General features: G+C 40.3%; 1 protein-coding gene across 3 annotated transcripts in view; it reads left to right on the top strand.

The window, feature by feature from the left end:
• The window catches only part of cep120 (centrosomal protein 120), a 34,755-nt gene extending 12,014 nt beyond the window's left edge, over positions 1–22,741 (top strand). For all 3 annotated transcript variants that reach the window (XM_026186080.1, XM_026186082.1, XM_026186079.1), the window contains exons 11-21: positions 1,720–1,902; positions 1,982–2,078; positions 2,704–2,880; positions 3,017–3,106; positions 3,212–3,304; positions 4,285–4,446; positions 4,537–4,659; positions 5,216–5,314; positions 19,834–19,979; positions 20,530–20,796; positions 21,935–22,741. In XM_026186080.1, coding sequence (XP_026041865.1) covers positions 1,720–1,902; positions 1,982–2,078; positions 2,704–2,880; positions 3,017–3,106; positions 3,212–3,304; positions 4,285–4,446; positions 4,537–4,659; positions 5,216–5,314; positions 19,834–19,979; positions 20,530–20,746 — 1,387 coding nt within the window. In that variant the 3' untranslated portion in view covers positions 20,747–20,796; positions 21,935–22,741. The remainder of the gene's footprint in view (positions 1–1,719; positions 1,903–1,981; positions 2,079–2,703; positions 2,881–3,016; positions 3,107–3,211; positions 3,305–4,284; positions 4,447–4,536; positions 4,660–5,215; positions 5,315–19,833; positions 19,980–20,529; positions 20,797–21,934) is intronic.
• The last annotated feature ends 2,345 nt before the right edge of the window (positions 22,742–25,086 follow it).

Below are 25,086 nucleotides of genomic sequence, written 5' to 3'. Positions count from 1 at the left end.
TCTATAATTATTTTTTCCTTTTACTTCAAAGTTTGTTTTTCATGACAGTATAAATGACATAAATGGGTGAAAAATTAAAGGAAAAACCTGAACCATTGAACCCTTCAGTGATTTCCTTTTTCTTAGTTCTGCTGTAGAGAACATTTTGCTGTTATGTTTTGTGACACCTTTGAGGGAATGGTCACTGCAAATGAACATGATGCCCTTTTTTATTTTTAAATCCTGTCCTGTCTGGCAGCTTTTGCAATCAGAGTTGTGATCTGAGTGCACTGTGGTGCCAAACACATTTTGCTTTTCCAAAAACAGCTATATAAAATCTTTATAGCCTCCTTGTGTTCATGTGAATCTTTTATCTGATTATTTATTCATTTCCTTTTGTGTTATTTCAGTTATTACATTATATGTGATAAAGTATGACAATGTGTAAGGTAGGACAGGCAGGGGAAAAAGTGTGTGTGGGGGGTATAATAATAGGATGGAGCACAAATAGAAATGAACAATGTATCGACACCTGCTGCACCTGTAAGAAAAACAAACATACAGCACCTGGAACACAAAAATGAGAAAATATACTAATCACCTGAGAGATGTTTATGTGTATTTGTCATGAATTGACTTGATAATGAGGGTGGGAAGCTGCAGTAACAACCCCACAAGAGCAACAGACAGATGGAGATGGAACCAGGGCAACTCTCCCATCCAAGACCCTGAAGAGTACTGAGGACCCAAGGCCACACATCACTGCGACATCCGCGCATCCATCCAAGGAGGAGAAGGATGGAGGCCCCAGATGGGGTGCCCATGGCCAAAGGGTGAGACTCCCAGAGGCAATAGGCAGTGGACCTGCTAGAGGCCGGCCACCCTGTTACAAGTTGAGAACACAGTCACCCAGCACGCAGCAATCTCCCCCCACCCCACCAACGAGATCGATCAAGCTACCCTGACTCACAAAGGGAGCGGGCCAACGGCCACACCAGAGCATCCAGTCACGCAACCCGGAACCAACAAGCACCCACATCCCAGAGAGAGGCATAAGCGTCCAGCAGGGAGCGGTGACCATGTCCCACAGGGTCCGGGGCTCAGCCATGCACACACACACTCATAGACCACTCACTCACTGTCACATGCACACACGTTGACGTCCCACCTTCGAGATGTCACCGATGACATCGCCCCGCACCAGCAGCAAACAGAAACACTATGCACTCCCCTGGTAGTCACCTGGTTTTTCTTTCTTTCTTATTCTTTGAGGAAACATTGTTATCCTGATACAGTGTTTCCATAGAATCAGATTGTATTTGTGCAGTAGTGAGGCTGGGGAACATGTATACGGATGTGTTTTTGTGAGAAAGATGGCTCACTCGTACTTAAACTGGATTCATAAATAATGTTGTGAACAGACTTCAGCTCCACAGTTTTGAATTGCAGCCTGCGATAGTTGTCCTTGTTCTCTTATGACGCCTCATTGATCTCAGTGTAGCAGCACGAGCTCTCCTGCTACAGCTCATACTCCTGCAGCTTTGTACATGAATGCCAGCTATGCTTGATGAGATGAGCTCCACTTTTTAAAGTGAACCGGTTGGTAACAAATGTTCTAAAATCTCACAGCAGAAATTAAGAAAGAAAAAATGCAGGAATGTTCATTAGTTTGGTGTTAGTTCAGGAGAAGTGTTAAAAAAGCAGCGGGGGGATTTCATGTGTTTTAACTGTGTGTTGTAGAGTTCCTCTGGTGGTGGAGGTTTGGCATAGAGATACAACCAGCCGTGACCAGCTGATTGGACGAGCCTCCATCCAACTCTCTCAGCTGTTGAGCACTGAGAAGAGCAGATTCCTGGGATCAACTGGAGAGCAGTGCTGGAGACAGACTCACCTGGACAGGATCCCTGTGGTCCAAAAACACCGGTAGAAACCAGACTGACTGATGGATCACGTAATGATGATTAACCTCTGTTTAACAGCTGCATTTCTATCTGTCTCTCAGGCCTAGTGAGAAGGTGGCAGAGTTGGGCTACATGGCAACGCTAGAGGACCTGGGATTGGTTAAAGCCACAGAGGTCATAGTGTCTGACTCATCACAGGTGAGAGAGCAGCGCAAATAACAGCCAGTATGGTGCATCTTCCTTTCAACAAGATAAAGAACAAAAATATTCTGGATTTAGATGACCTAGGTGTGTTTTAGTCGATCCCTCCGTGCAACATTTTTCACCATCAGTCAGACTGAAAACTGACTTCTTTTACTTGCTGCACCATCTGTGGTACAGAGTGCTATTCTATAAAAGCTGCTTTCAGTTCATAACTCTCCAACATGATACACAAAGTATTGGATGTGGAGTCACAGCTTTAGTTGATTTTATAAGGTTTAAAGGATTTTTAAGCACGTCATCTACAATAAGTGCCTTTTAAAGAAACAGGATGTAAACCTTTGTTTCAAAGGATAAACTGAGTGCCAGGGTTTGAAAAATATGTTTTTAACTGAGTCATGTTCCAAAAATAAAACTATATAAACACTGTAGAGCTGGGAATGTGTTCTGCTCTAAAAACAACCTTTTTCTGTCCATGCTAGTTTTCTTTTAGAGATAAAAAAAATAAAATAAAGTCTTTCTAGTCTTCTATCACCACAGATTACTTGGAGTAAAATGTTGTTGTTTGTTTCTAGCTCAACTAGATCACTTTTGACATGTTTATTTTCCTACATATCTACAGAATGAAGTTGCACCTCGCTCGCAGCCATCCTTCCACCCTGCAGTGCCCAGACCTGCAGCTTCCAGCCTCCACACAGCGCCACTGGGTCTTACAGTCCCCAGAGAGACTCTGGAGTACCGCACAGCCCTGGAGCTGGAGATGTGGAAGGAGGAGCAGGAGGATCTGTTTGATGATCAGGTAACCACTAGCTCCATGCAGTTTATTGGATTCTTACAGCGCTCATATATTTTCTTACTTTTGCCAAAAATTGAACAATTTTTTTTCCTGTAGGAGTCGACTATTATATAACGTTTATAAAATATGCTTGTTTTAGCTGAGGAAGAAGGAGCTGAGCCACATGCAGGCGTTAGCAGAAGAGTGGAGGAGGAGAGACCGAGAGAGAGAAGCTCTGGTCAAGAAGAAGGTGGAGAGTCTACACCCGCCTACACAAATTCACATATCAATATATGCTTAAGTTTTACTGAAAGGTCCCTCCTGCTCACTTCTACACATCTGTGTGTGTTTGCAGGAGGTGGAGTATAACCTGCTGGAGGAGCAGCTTCAGAAGACTTTGTCTGATCTGGAGAAGAGAGAGAAACAGTTGGCTGAGGCTGAGCTGGAGGTCTGATGCTAGCTGATGACACAACATACAGTATCAAAGGCTCATAATATTCATACAAATTATTGTAATTGTAATTCTGTAAATGTGTGTTTTAGTGTGTTGTCAACACTTAAGAATTGCTTGACAGAAGGAGGACTGTAGACAGAAAATTGATCATCAGACATCACATGAAGTGTTTGGATCATTGCATTATTCAGTAATTTATCAGCATCTGTCATCATCCATCACCTCAACCGCTTTATGACTTTTATGCCACACATTGTAGCACCATCTTGTGTACAACGTTATATATAAAACCAATTCTTCATTCATTCCAAATGCTAATAGCTCACACTTCAAAAGCAGCTATCAGTAAAACTGTACTTTTTGTAGTTCTTGTTTAACATAGACTAGAAATTATGTGGCCATTTCCAAACTCAAGATTATAACTGACCAAACCCTTTATAGCAGGTTTTGTTATTATAGAAAATGTAAGCATAACAAAGACACTTCAATAAATCTAAAGATACAAGTGTATGTTTTAGATTTTTGGCTCTTTTAAAACACTTTTAGTCAGAACATCGGCTGTGCTGATGTTTAAAATGTAGATTAAAGGTGAAATGCTACACAGAAGTCTTCATTAAAGCTTCTCCAGGGCTATTTTGACCATAGAATGTATGTAAAAGCCTTTTTCTTAACATTTTTAGTATTATTATCATAATAATAATTTTTTTCTGAGATCCCTTAAAGACCCCATTTAAGCAGACCATTTTACTCTTGCAGTCAAAGTGTTCACTGGTAGATTGTAGATTTTAGCTCTCTGCAAAATGTAATATCTAAAAATGTATTGATTATTGAGAATGTGAAATGCATGCAGTCTACGTATACTTCACACATACAAAGGTAGAAGGAAGTGACCAGGCAGTGACATTCACTCTAGTCAAGATTATAACTGACCAAACCGTTTCTCTACAGTAAAGTGAGTGCATCTCTGTTTTCAGACTCAGAGGCTGCAGAGGGAGCTGCGGGCCGAGCATGAGCTGACCCAGAGGGAACTGCAGGAGAGCAGCAGGCGACTGCGACAGGAGTGCGACCACCGGGTGGCGCTAGAGAGAGAAAAAGTCCGACTGATGGAGGAGGAACGAGCACGGTTACTGCAGCAGGTAGAGATTGAGGATTAATCTGTTTGACTGATTCTGATTGTAAAGTCAAGTGACTTCTTCTATTCTTTTCTTTGTGCTCCTGTTGTGCAGATTGCAGATGGTGAGTCTCGGTACAAACAGCTGGAGAAAGAGTTCCAGCTGTTCAGAGAACAACAGAACATCAGACCCGAGTTCAGACTGCAGTCAGAGATCAACCTGCTCACCCTAGAGAAGGTAAAGCAGCTGCTTTAGGAATAGTACTACCTGGAAAGACGGTACTCATTATAATGAAATTAAAGTCAAAGTTACAGCAAAAGAGTAAAGAAATAAAAAACTGACAGACCTTATTTGTACATCACCTTTCTGTGCAGGTTTCCAGGTTTTCTTCACAGATATACGATAAGCTGATGGGACAGAGCAGATGTAATATATAAAAATATTACAAGATGAAATTTAATGAAACTCAAAGAAAATGACACAATTTGCACTCCACAGGTTAGTTAGTGAAATAAAGCAATATTAGAGAAAATGCTAAAAAAAGCTGCTAAAAGTCTAAAATAATAAAAATTATTATACAACATGTAATACTACAATATTACATAAAACAGTGCTCTATAACCTTTTTAAGCTAAAAGGGTTAAATAACATTAATACATTTTTGCAATAATAACTCTAAAATAAGTAAAAATAAAGCAATACTGAAAGAAATAAACTAAAAATGAAAACAAAAAAAATGCAACACAATAAATATGCTATTGAAAAAAGCACAAAAGGTGTTTTTCGTTGTCAGGTGGAGCTGGAGAGGAAGCTGGAGTCCGCCACTAAATCCAAGCTACACTACAAGCAGCAGTGGGGGCGTGCCTTAAAGGAGCTTGCTCGATTCAAACAGGTATGGTTCACCCAGAGAAGGATGTGATTCTTATAGGAGCTGTTTACTGTAGAGTGCTAAACTTTTATACCGGGGTTACAGATTTAAAGAATGGGTAGTCTTAACAATGCATGTTTGCATGTTAGTATGGGCTGTAAAGGTATGTTCATGCTAGTTGTCTAAGTATAAAAATATGGGCCAGTGGTTATCCCTGTTAAGTATGTAAATGTGTTTAAAAACTCATAACAAACCAAACATAAAAAGGATTTTTCAGCAAATTACAGTTACTTATTTTTGTTTTTAGAAAAGCGCAATAACATCTGAAGCTAAATGTTAATTACATTCCAAGTTGATATTCATAGAGTATTCCAGTATGTAATGACATCAGTAACCAGATGGATGAAAACAAGACTAGTAGTCCAGAATCTCAACAGAACAGGACAGAATGATGACAGCAGTACCTGAAACTGACAAAAACAAAACCCAAACTTTACCATTAAAACAAAGCGAGTGAGAGGAGCTGACCTCGGACCGTCTTGACAGCGGTCATATTTCACAGCAGATAATTGTAGTTTTTCAGTGAGGGGATGCTGCAGGTTTTTAAATCTGCTGCTAGAGATGAGCTGACAGTGTTAGGACATGTAAGTGCTCTGTTTAAAGACATAGAGTGAGCAGAGGAAACCAACCATAGCTCCACACACATCACATCATACTGAGGATGCAGCAGCATGTAGATGTGTGATTGAGTTTTAAGGCAATTTAAAACTTACTGTAGACTTTATATTGCTGTCACCTTTTTTGGTGTTGTCTTTTTATTTCCTCAATCTAAACATGTTCTTTTTAGACTAACTGGTGATTCTAAATTAGCTGTAGGTGTGAATGTGAGAGTGAATGTTTGGTTGCCATTCAGTGTCTTGGTCCAAATGCTGCGACAGATTTCATCACCCTGCAGTTAGTCGCCAAGTTGAGTAATTCACTTTAGTTTAAAGTTCATAGCTTAAACATAATCTCAAAGCACTTTATATTGTAACATTAGGACCCTAAATAAAGCCCCAGATATTAGACGGAGAACCCCAGGAAGAAATTTCCATTAAAAACAGTCTCATTGAGCGGGAGTGACCATCGATGACCAGCTAGGGGGTAAAAAGAGAGGATAAAGGAGCGTAGAGAGATGACAAACAAAAAGGCCAGAACTTAAACTACAAGAGAAACTGGATAAAAGCTGAAGGTGTGCAAAGAGTGGAGAAGTAATGTTTGGTGCATCATGGGAAGTTACGTGAAAGCATCAACTGCAAAAGATGAAATAGAAAACCGGAATTCAGCTTTTGGTTAGTGACGTCTGCTGCTGCTCTACTCTACTCTAATAGGGACCATCACTTAAAACATGACCATGACGTTGTAAGGCATGAAAGCAGTCTTTTTGAAAACAGAGGAGTTGCTCTCTGCTGGTCATTAAAAAGATTTAAGGCACTTTCACGTTGCTACATGCATCTTTTACAGTATACACTCTGTGGTCAGAGGCCCAAAAAGCATCAAAGTGTATATATCTATGCTGTTTGAGGATTAAGAGTGGATTTGTATTGGTTTTGTGTCCTCACAAGTTTGGAAAGACACACGTGTGTGTTTGTATGTCTGAAGGAGAAAGAAAACGGGAGGAGAACGAAGTGTGTTTTTACATTGGAGTCAAATATTTAGCAGAGTTGAAGTAGACAGCCATCAGTTCTTAACAGCCCATACACACTCATCCACCTATCTTTGTGAGGACTGATTCACATACAACTACTAAATGCCTAAACCTAATACCAACCCAAACCCTGAAACCAAACCCTTTGAAGGTCTGTCACAAAGTGAGTGAGCACGTCATCACTCCACAGGCCTACAACTGAAACTTGTCCTCACAAGGGTAGACGTTTATGTGCACACACACAGCACTAAGTGGGGCTTTAGTCAGACTAAGCCTAATGTAAACACACGCAGACGCACAGACCTTATCTGACAAACTAATAACTGTTACCGACATTAACCAGCTGGAAAACTGGACGGACATTTTTCCTCCCCCTCGCTCTCCGTCTCTCTTTCATTTTTCCTTTTTACAGCAGCCTCGCCTCTTTTGTTTCCTCCTGTCTCCTTTTTTCTTCTTGTTTGACAGTTTCTCCTTCTCTTGTGTCTTCACTATTTATCACGTTCAAACTTCTTCCTCATTTTAGTTCTCCTTTCTTTTCTTAATTTTCTTCGTCTGCCTCACGTATCCTTCCTTGTACCTCCTGTCTGCCTCCTTTTGGTTCGCCTTCCTTTTCGTTTCCCATCTTTGTTCTCACTTTTTTTTCTTTTGGTTTTTCCTCCCCATCCCTCCTTCCTCCCCTCTCTTAAGTGCCACATCATTGTAAAGAAAACACAGAGTGATTTATGCACCTCTAAGGGGGTTCAGCTCTGAGTGTCACCCCCCACCTATTAATCATTCCCTGGGTTTGCGTTGAGCAATAAGCTAGTCAGGCGCTAACTATTCAGATGTCGCACTCTCGCTTTTTATAAAATATCAGGCCTGTGTTTACACGACCATCCGTCTTGGTGCGCCGCGGTTTTTAAAGCCGCCGCTTGTTTGGTTTTTCTCGGCCTCTACTCGCCTATTTATTCTCTCCTCTCAGCGCCTCGCATGGCGTGCTGTTTAGCTCAAGTCAGATCATAAAAATTCTTGTCCAAGGAATAATGTGCTTTTCTACCCAGGAGGTGCAAGCGGCTGGAGAATTAATACCCACACAGGACTGTGGTTTTAGATCAGAGGGTCGGCCCCTGCCTTTTTGAATTCAAAATATTGGGACAAGGAGCTTAAGTTGGTCTTTTCAAAGAAAAAATACTAGGGCACAAAGAGATTAAAGTTTTGGGACGAGAAGCGTAAATGTGGTATTTTTAGAAGCTAGGTGTTGTGGGACAGAGAATTACACTTGGTCATTTTCTTGAAAAGAAAGAAGCAAAGACTTCTTGGCCAGTTTATTTCTGCAGATCCAGCAGTAACAAAGGCTTTGATACAAAATCCAAGTTTATGGAGGAAAGAAAAGGGGCTGTTGCTGTTCTGATGTGAACTGAAGTCCACCATAGAAGTCAAATATAATCATAAGCCACAACATTAAAACCACCTGCCTGCATCTGATGGGCAAATTATGCAAAAGTGGGTTATTTTTAATGCCTTTTTTTTTTTTTTTCAGCATTTCTAGGCCACTCAAGTACATTTTGCTTCACGTTTTAGCAGGTTTTTTCCCCCCGAAGAATCTATTGTTTCTAGCTTTGGGTACCGCTCACATTTGAACTGCTACTGAGGCCGTTGCTGGAATTTGCAGATGGCCATTTTAAAAACCATGAATCTTATATTTTTAGAATTCAAGTAAATAATTGAATATATACAATTATTTATTAACAATAATAATAATAATAATAATAATAATAATAATAATAAGGTACTTTTTGTTCTTTTGTGAGCTTAAAATGATGTAAAACCTTGGAAAATTAATTGAAACTATAAACAGAATATAAAGAAATGCCCACTATGACTTTTTGTCAAAACATCAGTGTATTGTGATGAAGAGACATCAATTGAAGTTGAGAAAGATCCAGGTAAAAAGAAAAATTAAAGGTTAAACGGAAGCATACGTTCTGAAATATTTCAGCAGTTTTATCTATAATCATACAGTCTGTGTATCAGTTTTGCAGTAATGTAAATCTACTTATATAAAAGTGCACATAATGTACTCAGTAGTGCAGTTTTTAGTACATTACATGTGGAGATTGCGCGTTCTCTCCAGATACTCCTACAATCCAAAAAGATGTGTGCTAGGTGATTCTAAATTGGCTGTAAGCGTGAATGGTTGTCTGTCTCTCTGTGTTAGCCTGGGGACCTTTACAGGGTGTACTCAACCCTTCGCCCTATGATACCAGAGACACGTTCTGACCCCCAACCACCCTGCGTTAGATAAGTGGAAAAAAAACTTGATGGATTAGTGTTTCATTCAAAATATTGTGGACCACAAGAAGAACACAGGGTAGCATTATAGGGTATACAGTGGGGCAAAAAAGTATTTAGTCAGCCACCAATTGTGCAAGTTCCCCCACTTAAAATGATGACAGAGGTCAGTAATTTGCACCAGAGGTACACTTCAACTGTGAGAGACAGAATGTGAAAAAAAAATCCATGAATTCACATGGTAGGATTTGTAAAGAATTTATTCGTAAATTAGGGTGGAAAATAAGTATTTGGTCACCTCAAACAAGGAAAATCTCTGGCTCTCACAGACCTGTAACGTCTTCTGTAAGAAGCTTTTCTGTCCCCCACTTGTTACCTGTATGAATGGCACCTGTTTGAACTCATCATCTGTATAAAAGACACCTGTCCACAGCCTCAAACAGTCAGACTCCAAACTCCGCCATGGCCAAGACAAAAGAGCTTTCGAAGGACACCAGGAAAAGTATTGTAGACCTGCACCAGACTGGGAAGAGTGAATCTACAATAGGCAAGCAGCTTGGTGTGAAAAAATCAACTGTGGGAGCAATCATCAGAAAATGGAAGACATACAAGACCACTGATAATCTCCCTTGATCTGGGGCTCCACGCAAGATCTCATCCCGTGGGGTCAAAATGATCATGAGAACGGTGAGCAAAGATCCCAGAACCACGCGGGGGGACCTGGTGAATGACCTGCAGAGAGCTGGGACCAAAGTAACAAAGGTCACCATCAGTAACACACTACAACGGCAGGGAATCAAATCCCGCAGTGCCAGACGTGTTCCGCTGCTGAAGCCAGTGCATGTCCAGGCCCGTCTGAAGTTTGCCAGAGAGCACATGGATGATACAGCAGAGGACTGGGAGAATGTCATGTGGTCAGATGAAACCAAAGTAGAACTTTTTGGTATAAACTCAACTCGTCGTGTTTGGAGGAAGAAGAATACTGAGTTGCATCCCAAGAACACCATACCTACTGTGAAGCATGGGGGTGGAAACATCATGCTATGGGGCTGTTTTTCTGCCAAGGGGACAGGACGACTGATCCGTGTTAAGGACAGAATGAATGGGGCCATGTATCGTGAGATTTTGAGCCAAAACCTCCTTCCATCAGTGAGAACTTTGAAGATGAAACGAGGCTGGGTCTTCCAACATGACAATGATCCAAAACACACCGCCCGGGCAACAAAGGAGTGGCTCCGTAAGAAGCATTTGAAAGTCCTGGAGTGGCCTAGCCAGTCTCCAGACCTCAACCCCATAGAAAATCTGTGGCGGGAGTTGAAAGTCCGTGTTGCTCGGCGACAGCCCCAAAACATCACTGCTCTCGAGAAGATCTGCATGGAGGAATGGGCCAAAATACCAGCTACTGTGTGTGCAAACCTGGTAAAGACCTATAGTAAACGTTTGACCTCTGTTATTGCCAACAAAGGTTATGTTACAAAGTATTGAGTTGTATTTTTGTTATTGACCAAATACTTATTTTCCACCCTGATTTACGAATAAATTCTTTACAAATCCTACCATGTGGATTCATGGATTTTTTTTTTCACATTCTGTCTCTCACAGTTGAAGTGTACCTCTGGTGCAAATTACTGACCTCTGTCATCATTTTAGGTGGGGGAACTTGCACAATCGGTGGCTGACTAAATACTTTTTTGCCCCACTGTACATATACAGGGTAGAATTACTTAGATTACAATTTGGTGATGCACAAACTTCTGTCACACAAGATGACATTCTTCACTCTTCTGGACCTTTTGAAGATGTAGCAGTAGAGTTGGAGTTGGTCATCACGATTAGGAGCTCAATACTCCACTGATTGCCACAGAGTATTTGTTATTTTATTGATTTTAAGTGCAGCATCTTCCATGTGCCCACATACCTGCAAATGCTTTTTATCTTACCACGTAGAAAAATGCAATCCTTTTCCATGGGAAAGAGTCTGCCGGGGGTTAAAGTTTTATAACAGGTTGTTGAAGGTCCATTCTCTGCTTGGACCAGTTAACCTCCATCATGTCTTGGTTTCATTGGTCATGTGATCTTGCTGCTGAGTTCAGCTCCCCTCGGGGCTATCCAGACTAAAAGTGTCCTCTCTCATGACGCCGTGAGTGTGTTTGTATAAAACTGTCTGTCAAACAGCAGATGTAACATGTTGTCTGAGGGTATTTCAGTGTTACTGGTCTCAGTGGACACTCTGATGGTTCCCACTGGTCATTCCTGAAATATTATGGAGTCCCAGGGTGAGGGGTGCTGTCCCAGACAGCGAGGGTCAAAGGGTTTGATCGGTACTGAGAGATTTTAAGGAATAATACTCTACACATGATGAATTTTCAAATTTTTTCCACACAGTTGCTTTGCTGGATGGTTTTCAGTCCATCTGGAAGTAAGCACGCGGCTGAAAACACATAAGCAAAGCAGGAAAGGCAAACAGTGGTAGTTCATAGAAGTTTAATATAAAGAGCCAAGCAGCTCCACTGGGAACGTGAATTTAACACAAATTGCAAACAGTTGGAATAGAAATGACGTTTTTGACCACTTGTCGGTCAGAGAGCTGGTAATGAACATCAGTTATTTCTCAGGAACAGAAACCTCAAATGGAGCCAAAAGAATGTGTCGAACAATGAAAAATGGGAAACACTCTACTATAACCATTGTTAATAAATGGTAAATTGACCGTTAATTAAACTTCAGTTGCCTCTCGCCCTGCGACAGCTGAGCTAGGCTTCGGTCCAGCCCCCCCACCACAACTCTGCAATGGAGTAAGCTGTTAGGAAGCTGGTTGATATTAACAGTGAAAATTGGTTTGTAGAGCATTTTCTGGATGGTTATTATAAAGCTGAGGCTGATTTTGATCATTTTTGTTTTTTCTCTTGTCGTTTTCTTGCATTTCCACTCAGATAGGTTTAGTTTGGTTAAGTCCAGGAAAACATTGCTGTTTAAAGTTAAGTGAGCCTGGTTTTGCCCCAGGAATAGACTAGCGCTCTGTATTTGCCTTCTGGCACCAGGCATGCTTGAGGCAGGGTTGAGAAGACATGGGTGCACAAGCAGTTTAGTCTCTAACTGCTTTTCACTTTTATTTCCATGCAGTAACACAGAGATTCCCAGATGACAGAGGAAGATTTTGTGACAGTTGGAAAAGATGACTTTCTCAGATCATTTGAAAACCCTTCATGATCACTTTGTTTGCCGCTTTGACTTCTTGCTCTACAACAACACTGATGGGCTTGATTTTTATTTCTGGTCTTTACTGCAGTGAGTTTTAAGCTTAGGCCTGTGTTGACATCACAGTTTAGGTGAACGACTAATATGTCGGGCAGAATTGCAGTTTTTAGTGATTGACATGGTTCAGAGTTGGTCTTACAAAAAGCTCGATCACAGCTTTACACACTCGTCTGCATGTTGTCACTGTTTGTGCCGTTCTTTCTACAGCTCACTGTGGTGACTGAAGTTATAATATGCAAACAACCAACGTGAAACATTGTAAATTTGAAAGCTGATTTTGGTCAGATTATTGAGCTTTTGGTCCCATAATTTATTTTTAAATCGTTTATTTTGTGTGTCGCTGCTTGTTTTAAAGATTGAACAAATAAGAACTTCAGCTTTAACTAGGTATCGCAACTCCGATATTTCAGTGCTACTAATACATTGAAACTTCACTTCAAAGAGTGAATACAAACCCAGTGCTTAATGTTAAATGTTTCGGTCTCCATTATAGACGGACGGCATTCTTCAACTCTGCTCCTGCAGCTTTTATCTCCTGCTTATTGGTCTTAAACGAGGGCGATCGTGGCTCAAGAGTTGGGAGTTCGCCTTGTAATCGGAAGGTTGCCGGTTCGAGCCCCGGCTTGGACAGTCTCGGTCGTTGTGTCCTTGGGCAAGACACTTCACCCGTTGCCTACTGGTGGTGGTCAGAGGGCCCGGTGGCGCCAGTGTCCGGCAGCCTCGCCTCTGTCAGTGCGCCCCAGGGTGGCTGTGGCTACAATGTAGCTTGCCATCACCAGTGTGTGAATGTGTGCGTGAATGGGTGGATGACTGGATATGTAAAGCGCTTTGGGGTCCTTAGGGACTAGTAAAGCGCTATATAAATACAGGCCATTTACCATTTACCATTTAAACCTCCACTCTGCATGTCCCTGCAGCCTGAACATATGGACCTTAACCCTTCAAACACAGCAGATATAACAGAGCTGCAGGCATGTTTAACCCTCTGTTGCAAAGATCTCATCTGCTCAGTGCTACATTTAATTAGTGAGGTTGAAAAGCCTGCAAACATTACACTATTTAGGCTGCTGGTTGTGATATTGACTTAATAATTATATCAGTATGATGGTAAGAGTTCTCAAGATGAAATTGATGACTTCAATTCTGAAAACTTGTTGATCCGTCTCTATATTCAAAAACATTTTATTCCAGTTTTATTTCCTAAAATTGGCAAATTTCTCATCAGTCTACTTCTTGAATAAATAAAACTTGCTGATATTTTTTTTTCATCTGAGGAAATGGTAAATGGCCTGTATTTGTATAGTGCTTTACTCAAACAATGTAAGTTGCACATTTTCTAAAAACATCTGTGAGTCCTTATTACTTAAACTCCACTTTGTTTTTCTCCAGACGGCCAAAATGTGGGTTAAGTGATTTACAAAACTGCTCTTGTGTGTGAAGCTCACCCAGCTTCTTATGGAAACCAGAGATTCTGTATATGAAGCTAGGAACCCTCGTTTATCTCTAATCATCCTCATTTCCTTCGTGTTTTATCCGTCATGTCTCTAAACAAGCTCACAGAGCGCTGGTGAAAAACTCCCCCTGAACTCCCACAGGTGGCGAGCTGCTCAGAAAACTTCATGTGATTATAGAAAAGTGTGTCCACATGTAAGCGATGGGATGAAAGTGTTTGTACGAGGCATCCCCCACCCAGCTGCTCAAGACTTCTGACAGTACAGGCGAGTAATGGAGGGTCAGACAGCGGGGGAGGAGAAGTCATTCTCGGAGCATCCATCCCAGAAACCAGCATCCAGCCTGGTCTTCATCTTCAGGCTCACAGCAGTTTTTTTAGCCGTTGATAAAGGAGCAGTGAAGGCTGGATGTTGTGTTGTGGTTCACAGTGGTCATGGATATCATTTTATCTCAGTTTATATTTTCGGTCTGTTTAAACATTTCATTTGAATGTGTTTCAAGAATCAGGAACTTAAGATGGATGCTCTTTTATTCAAACAGTCTGATATAATAGACACAGCTATATATTCAGAGATTTCGATACAGCGGTACCACTAATGTTGAAAAATGAAAAATACGCCAATTCAACGTCTATAAAACTGGAAATTCCAAGTCCAACTTTCTTTCTGTCGTGATTTTTGATTGTTTGACTTTTTGTGATTTGAACCACACCAGTGGGCTTCACATGCTAGATGCTCTACACAAGATGCTCGTAGTCTCTCGATTACATCAAAGGATGTAAAAAGGCCCCAGGAGGAGGCCTGAGGGCAGACTCGGGACACGCTGCAGAGATTACAACTCTCGGCTGGCCTGGGAACGCCTTGGTGTTCCCCCGGACAAGCTGCAGGAGGTGGCCGGGGAGAGGGAGGTCTGTGCTTGAGCAGTAAGGTCGTGTTTATACACCACGGACAAGCAGTTGTGCCTATTATATTTTATTAAATGCACCTGAAGGTCGTAGTTGATGGATCATAGATAAATGACCAGTCACAAAAAAAACTTGAAGAGCAGGTTGAAGTCCACTTGGACGCTTGCATATTCATGGAGAAATATAAATATTATCGCTGCATGATTGTGGATTTTATCTTATCTGCAAAGAGATGACACTTCTGAGTAGAGGCTGAGATTAATTTCGTTAATTTAATCGCTTTTGGTGACCAAAGCTTTTTTATTTCTTTTTTTAATTTAATGAACAATACCAAAAACTTCCAAAAATTGGCATTTGCCCCTAGAGTCAAAGCATACCTTGAGCTTTCTTCTACATGGGTTTTGTTAAGTGAAGTTTCTCCTTTGGTTACCTCAGCTGATGCTAAGATTTTCATTCGGAGTGAGCAGGATGAACAGGGTTAGAAATGAGTATAACAGAAAGATAGATGGACGGATCAAATCAACAAGACATCAGGACAGCAGAGTGAACGGGAAGGTTTACAAGATGGTAGCGAGACCTGCTATGATGCATGAACGACAGGAAGTCGAGCTGGAGGTGGGAGAAGTTGAAGATGCTTTTCACTGGGAGTGACCCGAAGGGACAAGATTAGAATATCAGAGGGACAGCTCAGGTTGAGGTTTGAGGGGCATGTTTGAGATGGTTTGGACATGTGCAGAGGAGGGATGGTGGATATATTGGGGAAAGAGTGTTGAAGATGGCTCTGACAGGTTGGAGGAAAAAAGGAAGACCACAGAGAAGTTCATGGATGTCGTGAAGGAGGACATGATAGTTGTTGTGATAGGGTTGGGTGCTAAGGGTAGGGCGAGATGAAGGGAGATGATCTGCTGTGGCAACCTCTAAAGGGAGCTGAACAGAAAGAGGAACCAACGGAATAATTTTATACAGATTATTTTGTTTTCATAATTGGTGGAAGCCAAAATCAGATTAATTGTGTTGCCTTATATTTAGTTTACAATCCGTGGCCACTGGTCCCCCTTCATCCAGAACTATGTCTGTCCTGTCAAATACACTTCTCGGGTAGGTGACCACATTTTGTTAGAACTGTCCATGTGGTTATTTTGATGCTGTCAGCTGTGATTCAGAGCCCAACTTTGTAATATCTGCTTCAGAGTCCTGACTTTTAGCTACTTTTCTCTGTGCCTCCCGTTCCTCCTACCCCCCTGTTGAGGCCTCGGTATCACCTCGTCCTCTGATTGTTTCAGGACTCAGCCTCAGGTTGTCCTTGGCAGCGGGCACTAGAGAAAATGTTTAGCCTGTTTGTTTTTCTAGTAATTAGCCCTAAAACGGCCTGTAATACAGACTGTTAATGGTCCACAGAGAGCTGAGCCTGTGTCAACACACGTGTGTGTGTGTGTGTGTGTGTGTGTGTGTGTGTGTGTGTGTGTGTGTGTGTGTGTGTGTGTGTGTGTGTGTGAGTGAGAGATGGTGTGTTTTTTCTGTGAGGAGGCGACCAGCCGTGTGAAAGTGGAAGCTTTCTGTGTGTGTGTAATGTGAAAATGTTGGTTTTCCCATCCAGAATGAGCCGGCTGCTCGATCTGCTCTCTATCAGCCGAGCGCACAGACAGATTCCAGCCTCTCCGATCACCTCCCCACTGCCTGCGCTCTGCTGCTCGCACTCTTCCTCATTATTGCGCCGTCAGCTGAGTATGGGATGGTAATGTTGCTCAGCCTATTAAAGATATTTTAACAACTGCTTTTAGTGGTTAAATTTAGAGGATCGCCTTCGACCTTTGGTGCGCCTTCTCCATGAGATCATGGTCAATCTGCACTGTAACTAATGGATACTAAGAAAATAAAGCTGCAGTTAGTCAGTAAATCCATTAGCTCATCAATGGAAAGTTATTGTCCATTATTTTGATACATGATTACATATTAACCGTCAAGCTTTTGTTCCCATTTTACAATTCCTCTGAACTTTCCACTTTTGGGGCCTCATTTCTGTAAATTTAAAGACTTTTGGATTTTGTTCTCTAAAAATGTAAACTGTCGTTTACATTACGGAAAAATCAAAACAGACTCCAGTGAAACTCTTTCTGCTGGGGAAAAACAAAAGAGTTCATCGTTTGAGTGCATCAAAAACAAAGTGCTTAACCATCACGTAACCACACACTGCCATTTGCTTTAGGGAGAATTAACTTAATTGTCAACATTTGCTGCTTTTATTTGCCTTTCAATTATGATAAATTTAATATTTTGGAAGTTAGACAAAACAGCTTTCACTGTTTTCATAGACCTTTGATCCATCTGTTGTCTGAACAGCTGATCTGATTCAGGGCTGCAGTGAGCTGGAGCCTGTCCCAGCTCATTTTGGCAAGCTTGGTCAGAGATGCAGGGTAAACTCTGGACAGATTGCCGGCCCTTCGTAGGCCGAACACAGAGAAACATTCTGGTTCACATTCATGCCTACAGTCAATTTTGAATCAGCGATTACTCAAATGTGCCGATCTGTGGATAGTGGAAGGCAGCTGTCATACCCAGAGACAACAGGGAGGTGCAGCAAGAACATTAAGCTCCCCTGTGAAAATCATTTATTTAAAAATATTTTAAAAAATCAGTTACCTAATAAATCAACATAATTTTTAGTTTAAGCTGTTAAAGAGAGCATCTAAGTTTTTTCATGATAAGAAATAAGAAGCCCCCCCCCCCACCCCCCAAAAAGACAAAAACAAAAACAAAACCAAAGTGTTGATTGTCATAACTTCCTACTGTTTGTTTGCTGTTCAGCCATCAGATATTAAATATTTTAGTCTGTTTGTCAGAACAGTGGATAACCTCCAGATCTTCAGCACAGCATGAAGATAAGAAACAGGTTACCGCATAAAGCTGCCATAAACCAAAACCAGTGGCCAAGTGACTTAAAACCTTTGTGCTAAAGCCCAGACAAACTTCATCCTGCAAGTAACCCTAAAAACCTAAAACCCAATTGGTTGATTTGATTAATTGTTTACCTGTTAGTAAAACATGTAATAGTTTGATATTAAGTGCTGCCAATCTTGATCCTGACATATGACAGATTAAATATTTTGGACTGTTTTTCAGACAAAATGTTTCTACTTTAAGAAATTCCTGCATTTTTTGGTCTCACATTCTGTTAAATGTTAATGAAGCTGCTGGTCAGCTTGCCTCTGTGTTTTATGCAATCCCTTCAATATTTCAATTCTTTAAATAATATTAAAAAACAATGTGCCAAATATTCAGCTTTTTCTGTCTTTTATAATGAAATAAATTATTTGTTTAGATTTTGCAAATGCAACTTTGCAAGCAAAACATTAGACATGAGAAGAATGTCACAGCTGAGTAGCTGCTAACCACCACCCTGTTTTCAAAGGAAAAGGGCAAATATTAGATGTTTCTAAATGACTCATTCAGTTTAATTTAAATATTTAAATTTGTTTGTGGACTGTTACACAGATCAGACTTCACTGCTGGATGTTTTACAGACCAAACAACAATCACATGATCATGAAATTAGTCATCAGATTAATTAATACATTTAAGAAGTGGTTTAACTGATTAATTAACTATAACTTTAAACCTTCAGCGGTAACTAATTACCAAACATGAGAATTTACTTTAACCACTTTTCTGGATCATCATTTCTAACCACGTAATTCGTTCTCAAATTTGCTTAATAACAAAAATAAGTGTTAGCGGCAGCCCTCGACTGGGGTTATGAGTAATTTTGATGACTTGCTGACCCTCTGCTAGTGCTGGAAACATTCACACATCCTTCCAGGGTTCACGTGTAGCCAGATATTTGTCACTTTTAACGGTGACAGTCAGAATAATAAGAAATACCCCAGTAACTGTTTTCTCCAATCACTACATAAAACGTGAGCTGCAATGATTAGCCAATAGATGATTCATCTGCAGCTGTTTTCATATTTATTCAACGTTTTCGGTCATTTTTAATAAACTGAAAGTAGAAAATTCTCCCAGTGCGCTTTTCTGCTTCTCTTGGTCTCGTGTTGAATATGTAATATTTTTCTAATTTAAAAGTAAAAAGATATTTGGTAACATCACTTTATGCTTTTGTATGTTGAGATTTCACATTATTTTTCTCCCATTTTATTATTTTATTGACCAAAAAAGACTTTGTACTTTTTTAATCTAGATTATTTGATCATTTGTTTACATTTAATTATGTCTTAAATACGGTTCGAAAGCGCGAGGTTTTCACAGCACATGCTCTTTTTATCCCTTCTCGTAGACAGTAGGTTCATATGTTGGAGTTATGTCATCACCTTCAATCTTTTATGTTCTTATATCATATTTTTTTTTCTGCAGGTTGTTGGATGTATAACCTGCAGCCTTTAAATGATAACTCTTTACATTTATAATTAAAGGTCTGAAGGAACGCCACATTTGTTTTCTCTCTTCAGACGGTTTTGTTGATTTATGAGCGTCCAGCTGACTCGGCTCAGATTGCTGTTCGGGACGGTTTTGGGAACTCTGAGCTGGAGGCCCGAGCAGCTGAGAGAAATACGGCTTTTGGACATTTTTTATTAAGTTTCCTTTGAGTTCTCACCGCGTTGCTGTTGGTCTCCGTGTGAATTCTCTCGAAGCCCTGCGGCATTTTTCTCAGGCCAGCTTTATGAAAATGTGAAACCAGACAAATTTATCACCACAGTGCTCTGTGTGCAATTTGGAAAAACACTTTCTTGGCATCTGAACTCACACATTTCAGCGCACGGGTCAGAGGTTTATTTTCAAATATTCTCAGTTCAGATCTGATCAGTTGACCGGTGCTTGAATGCCAAGGTTCAAGTCAAACGTGTTGGAAGTCACAGTGAAGATCTTGAGGTTACGTGAGGTGAAAGAGAACCTGATTCTGCTCACATTTAACGAACATTCACAGCTTCATAGTTTCTCTTGTTTTGTTTTTTGCAGCGGGAGCAGGAAAACGCCATGACGCGTCTGAAGAAACAACAGGCTGAGCTCGAAGCCATGAGGCTGCGTTACCTAGCAACGGAGGAGAAGGAGGCAGTCCGACAGGACCGACAGGAGCTGGACAGCATTAGGAACGAGCTCAACAGGTGATGGTGATGATCAAGTTCAACAGACTCGGGGTGTCTTTCTGTTACGTGGCTGCACTTATCCCAACATCAGCAACCGCAAAGTGGTCGCAAAAATCAGCTCGACCAACCCAGAGTTTCCAAATTTAGCTGTGAGCACGCTCACACGAAACAGTTGAAACATCATAGAGAATGGCAGGAGTAAAGCTGTCTGCACGCTTAAGACTGGAAATGCCTCTGTAGACAGAATTCACTATAAGCCAGCAAACAGCTGTGAGCAATTTGTTTTTTTAATTACAACCAACAGGAAAAAAAATAAAGTTGCACCTAAAACATGAATGAATAAAATTCAGTTTCTTATTTACGCTACTTTCCAGAGGACTGATGCATCCTTTGGCAGTAGCTTTTTCTCATCTTGAGCATAAAAGTTCAGCAAATCTGCAGCATAAGTTACCATGGCAACACGCCTCATTTGTAATAATAAAATCTGAGCGTTGAACCTGAAAGTATATTGCCCCAAACCCTGCTTCACAGTACAGACTCCTGTAAGGCATTTTGTTTTCTTCAACAGGTTAAAACAGCAAGATGACAGATTAGGCCCCACCCCCTCTGTGCTTGACCCCGCCCCCGGTCTGGCTCTGAGCGAGAGCGCCGAGGAGCACCTGAGCCGCCTGTTGGAAGAGAGAGACGCGTTGCTAAGGACCGGAGTTTATACCCACGAAGACCGAATCATCGCCGAGCTCAACAGGCAGATACAGGAAGCCATGACGGACAGAGGGAAGCTCTGACCGCTGCTGCAGCCGTCCAATCAGAGTCTGAGTCACACCTGAGGCTGCAGGTAAATCGGCTACCTGTTTGAATTCAGTTCGAAACCTGAGTCCGATTTGATCACATCTTTGTAATTCTTCAGAAAGAAAACAAACAGGCGACACGTTTGTTGTAATTGGGTAAAATTTAAATGGACCCTTTCTGCTAATATCCAGCTTATATTTTTATTTTTTGGAAAATACTACAACAGCTTTTCATGATTTACAGTTCAAAGTAATCCCTGTAACCTGCATCCCCCCCTGGCTCATCTGAAACGCGCTGTTTTAGCTCCTCCCCTTTCAGGACCACCCTCACTTTCAGACACACACGGGCGAAGCAGAGCCTGAGGGCTCCAACCGACCACAGACCACATCAGTCTGAAAGATGTTTATTCAGCAGATCCCGACTGCTGAATAAACATCTTTCCTCTGTGCTGCACAATCAGGCATTAAATTTTTCATTATTATGGTATTTGTGTATAACATATAAATAATTAATGTTAACCTAGACCTTTGTGCATTCGTGCAGATCTGTGCTGTGTTACATTTTGATTAAATGTAAAACAGTTTCCCTCTGTATTTATCACATAAAGCAATGAGACGTGCACAATGTTCCTTTTAAGACAATTACCGAGCAGCGGGGACATTTTTAAAGTAAATGCAGCATATTATTGAATTATTGCGCTCTCTGTAAGTATTTTTATTTTTTAAACAAGGCCTTGAGCCTCCTGTGCTGGCAGTGATATGTCACATGTACCTTAATCATGGAGTTTAATGTAGTGCAGTGTGTAAAGTTCGATATCAGCAGCGTCTATATGGAAAAAGGCAGCTTTCCTACGATTGGCTTTCACTTTAACGCAAAGATGAACAGCATGTAGCCTCTATGGATTCTGTGTCTGAGATAACTGTATTAGGGATACCCCCTCTCTGTGACATCATACAGAGCAAGCAGTAAAAAAAAAACCTGTGATATTAAGTATTCAGAGCAGTCTGAAGTCAGAGGTTTCAGCCCACAGAGAGTACTTGTACATGCACTGACCTCGTTATTTAAAAATTTTACCAACCTCATTATGAACATGCACCAATAGAATAGATATGATAGAAAATATAGCAACTTAGAACCTGAATGAGATCTTTTTCTCATGTGCGCCAAAATCTGTCTCCAAACAGAACTCAAGCGCATGATGGTGGATGAACTCTCCCGGAGTCCTGAAGCTTCGACAGCGTCTGTTACATAAATCAACCTCTATTTAAAATCTGTGTTTATCTGTGAACGAGTGAGTGTTGTATAAAAACTCAGAGTTTTGCTTTTAAAGCATCATCCTGCTGATTTTCAGTGTTTTACCTTTAAAAAGACAAATGCATAACGTTCAAGGACACTGCAACATTCACTGAGTGTCTGTTAGTGTATTAACTGTGTAAATAGACTCGTCCTTCATTTGTTGTGTCAGTGAACGCACCACAGACTCAAACGATGATTAGTTAATTGTTCGATTTCTTCCTTTATTTCATGTTTTGTGAATATCTGAAAAAGATATTCGGTTTAGTTTAACAGAGGATCAGGAAAACTTCCTTTTTTTTCACTCCATGCAGATAAATTTATTTTGTTGACGTTATTATGCTCATTTTTACATAATGGCTGCTTAGGAAGCAGAGAATAAATTATAATATAATAAAAACGAACTTTTGATTTTTGGATCTTGTTAAAATCAACAAGATCGGATGTTTCTTTACTAAAAACAGGAAACCAGCAGAGTGATCCTTGAGAGCCTGAAGCATTACTGAGTAAATGTTCTTTTTAAATTATTAGAGACTCTGACGAGCCTGTGTGCAGTGTTGAGGAGTTTTTCTGTCTGACAGCAGGTGGCGCTGTAGCCTCAGAAACTCTCCTGCAAACACTGAGATCTAATTTATTTTTTAATGATCAGAGATGACTGATCTGTGTGCACGTGTGGAATAAATTATTTTGAGAGAAAAGCTGCTGTGTGTCTTTCATTAGTGTTTTTTAGAGAGCAGATCAGTATATTTACTCATCATTAAAAATTTTAAATTCTCCTGAAACCGTTTCTTTTAAATAAATTCATTTCTCTGTTCGCCAGTAAATGTAAATATGAGAATATTTCATTGGAGTCCTGATTGTGATTTTATTCTAAACCAAATGAGGAGGAAGAATTATAGATGATGTAAAAATGAATCTATAACTCCTGTTGCTCATTGGACTGGAGCTTTAGTACTCGAGTAATACAGGACGCAAGTAACTGAGTGAGGTCATTTATGATGCACACTTCCATGTGCCATCGGGATATTTTAAATTCTCAAAATATTCCCTACAATCCATCCAATTGATTATTAAACTGTAAGTTCTGCAAAGTTTCTGTTAATTACAGCTGTTAGAATTATTTTTTTTAAAGCAGTAAATATAAAAGAGTAAATCCTAAAAATGCAAAACACTTTTAGGTCCAAAGTGAAATGAAACAGAGCTGAAGATGGACTGCGCTGAGCAGACAGACGACATGTGTTATAACATGTAGAACATGTTCTCTCACACACGCAGATGCATTAGTGTGTGCTCACGGTGAGCAGATGTTCCAGCTCATCCGTGCAGACGAGGACGAGAGGAAGACGTGAAGAAAAAGTCAAGTGAAAAAATGTTGATGTTTAAAGCGAAATCCTTTCAAGTCTTGTCGGCTTTCTGCGTTTTTACCTCCAGCTTTTAAAACTTCAGTTCAATTTGCTGCATAACAAGGATGTAAAATGATGCTCAGATGTTAGTGACCCTCTCACTGTTTTTATTCTGAAAAATGTTTTTACTTGATAAGTTTCCAAAGAAAGCCAGGAGCAGCTGTGATGCAAAAGTGATGTTATTTACAAACTGAGTTGGCACCTCTAGTTGTATCTCTCCTCTTTTTGATTTTTTTCATATCAGACATCATAATGTCATATTTACACCCAATGAGACAATTGAAACAAGAGGACTTTGAACTGAAACAATGGAAAGGATGATCCAACTCCTTCAAGTCTCTTTCAAAGGATGGCAGTTGTTTCCAGTTGTCTTTTTGTGCCTAAAATTTTGGAGCAAGTACAACCAAAATGGAAACAAAAAAATGGGTTTTAAAATCAAAACATACGGACAGAAGACTCAAAGAAAAATGCTTTTGAAAACAGAAAATGCAACAAAATAAATGAAAAGCAGTCAGTGTTTGCAAGAGTGGGACAGATGAAATGAGATTCACATGCAGCCTTTAATTATTTTCTTCCCTTTTTTAAGCCAGAATGTTCACTTATTAACCCTCTGAAGTCGTCATCAGTGACAACCTGAATCCAATCAATAACCTGAACTCTAAAATCTAGGCAATCAGAACCTGTCATTTTTGGTTTTACTAAATTGTCCTGCCTTTGCAAACAGCCAGCAAAGAAAAGTGTCAGTGGAAATGCAGCACAACAAATGCACCTTACACTTTTGCTCCTAAAAGTCCATTTAGTCTTCCTTCAAAATATAGGGTTAGGGGTATAAGAAAAGTAGGACTGTGTTATAGCTGCTGCTAGTTGAATGGTCAACCTTCAAATATTGTGATTCCATTTTTGCCAGATGTTGGATATTGGAAAGTCTCGAAAGCCATTCACTGATGTCAGCGGGTCATTTTTAAAATGTTCTGCTGCTACTTTGTAGTGACTTACAGAAAGTCTTTGATACAACAGATTTTAGAGTATTCAAGAAACGTGTGAAGAACAGGATTGGAGCTATAGCTCGCATGTGGATGAAAAGCAACATGGAACAGACACCAGAGAATTAATGATACAGTCAATAGTTAATAGTCAAAGGCCATTTAAAGTAATGATACTATAATTTTATCATTTAATATTCTTAGGAATGGTTTTAATTATTGTATCTTTTTATATATTTTCTGTTATCGTGTATATTTTCTTTCCAAGTAAACATATATTTATTGTAATTTCTTATCTTTGTATATTGTGGATATAAAAGCCCAACTAGTCACAAGGGTTGGAAATTACGAATAGCTATACAATCTGTGCAACATACCACTTTTATTGCACTGCATTGCATTGTCTCTATCAAATAACATTTAATATGTAATAATTAGTAACAGTAATTTACTCTTATTTCTTTCGTACAGACGATTCAAATTTATTTTGTTCTGGGAAAAGTCAATAGTCAATATATGTCCCTACCCTCACTTATCATCGTGCGCTCTGGGTAGTGACCAAAAGAATGATGGAGATTGTAGATACAAACGACCAGTAGGGGAAATGATCTTCATCCAAAGATCCTCCTGTCAGGATCCTCCTCCATCCTGTCAGAT

The sequence above is a fragment of the Astatotilapia calliptera genome, chromosome 12 (genome assembly GCF_900246225.1).
Source record: "Astatotilapia calliptera chromosome 12, fAstCal1.2, whole genome shotgun sequence".
In the NCBI taxonomy this organism is placed as follows: domain Eukaryota; kingdom Metazoa; phylum Chordata; class Actinopteri; order Cichliformes; family Cichlidae; genus Astatotilapia; species Astatotilapia calliptera.
This window is presented reverse-complemented; position numbering and strand designations above follow the sequence as displayed.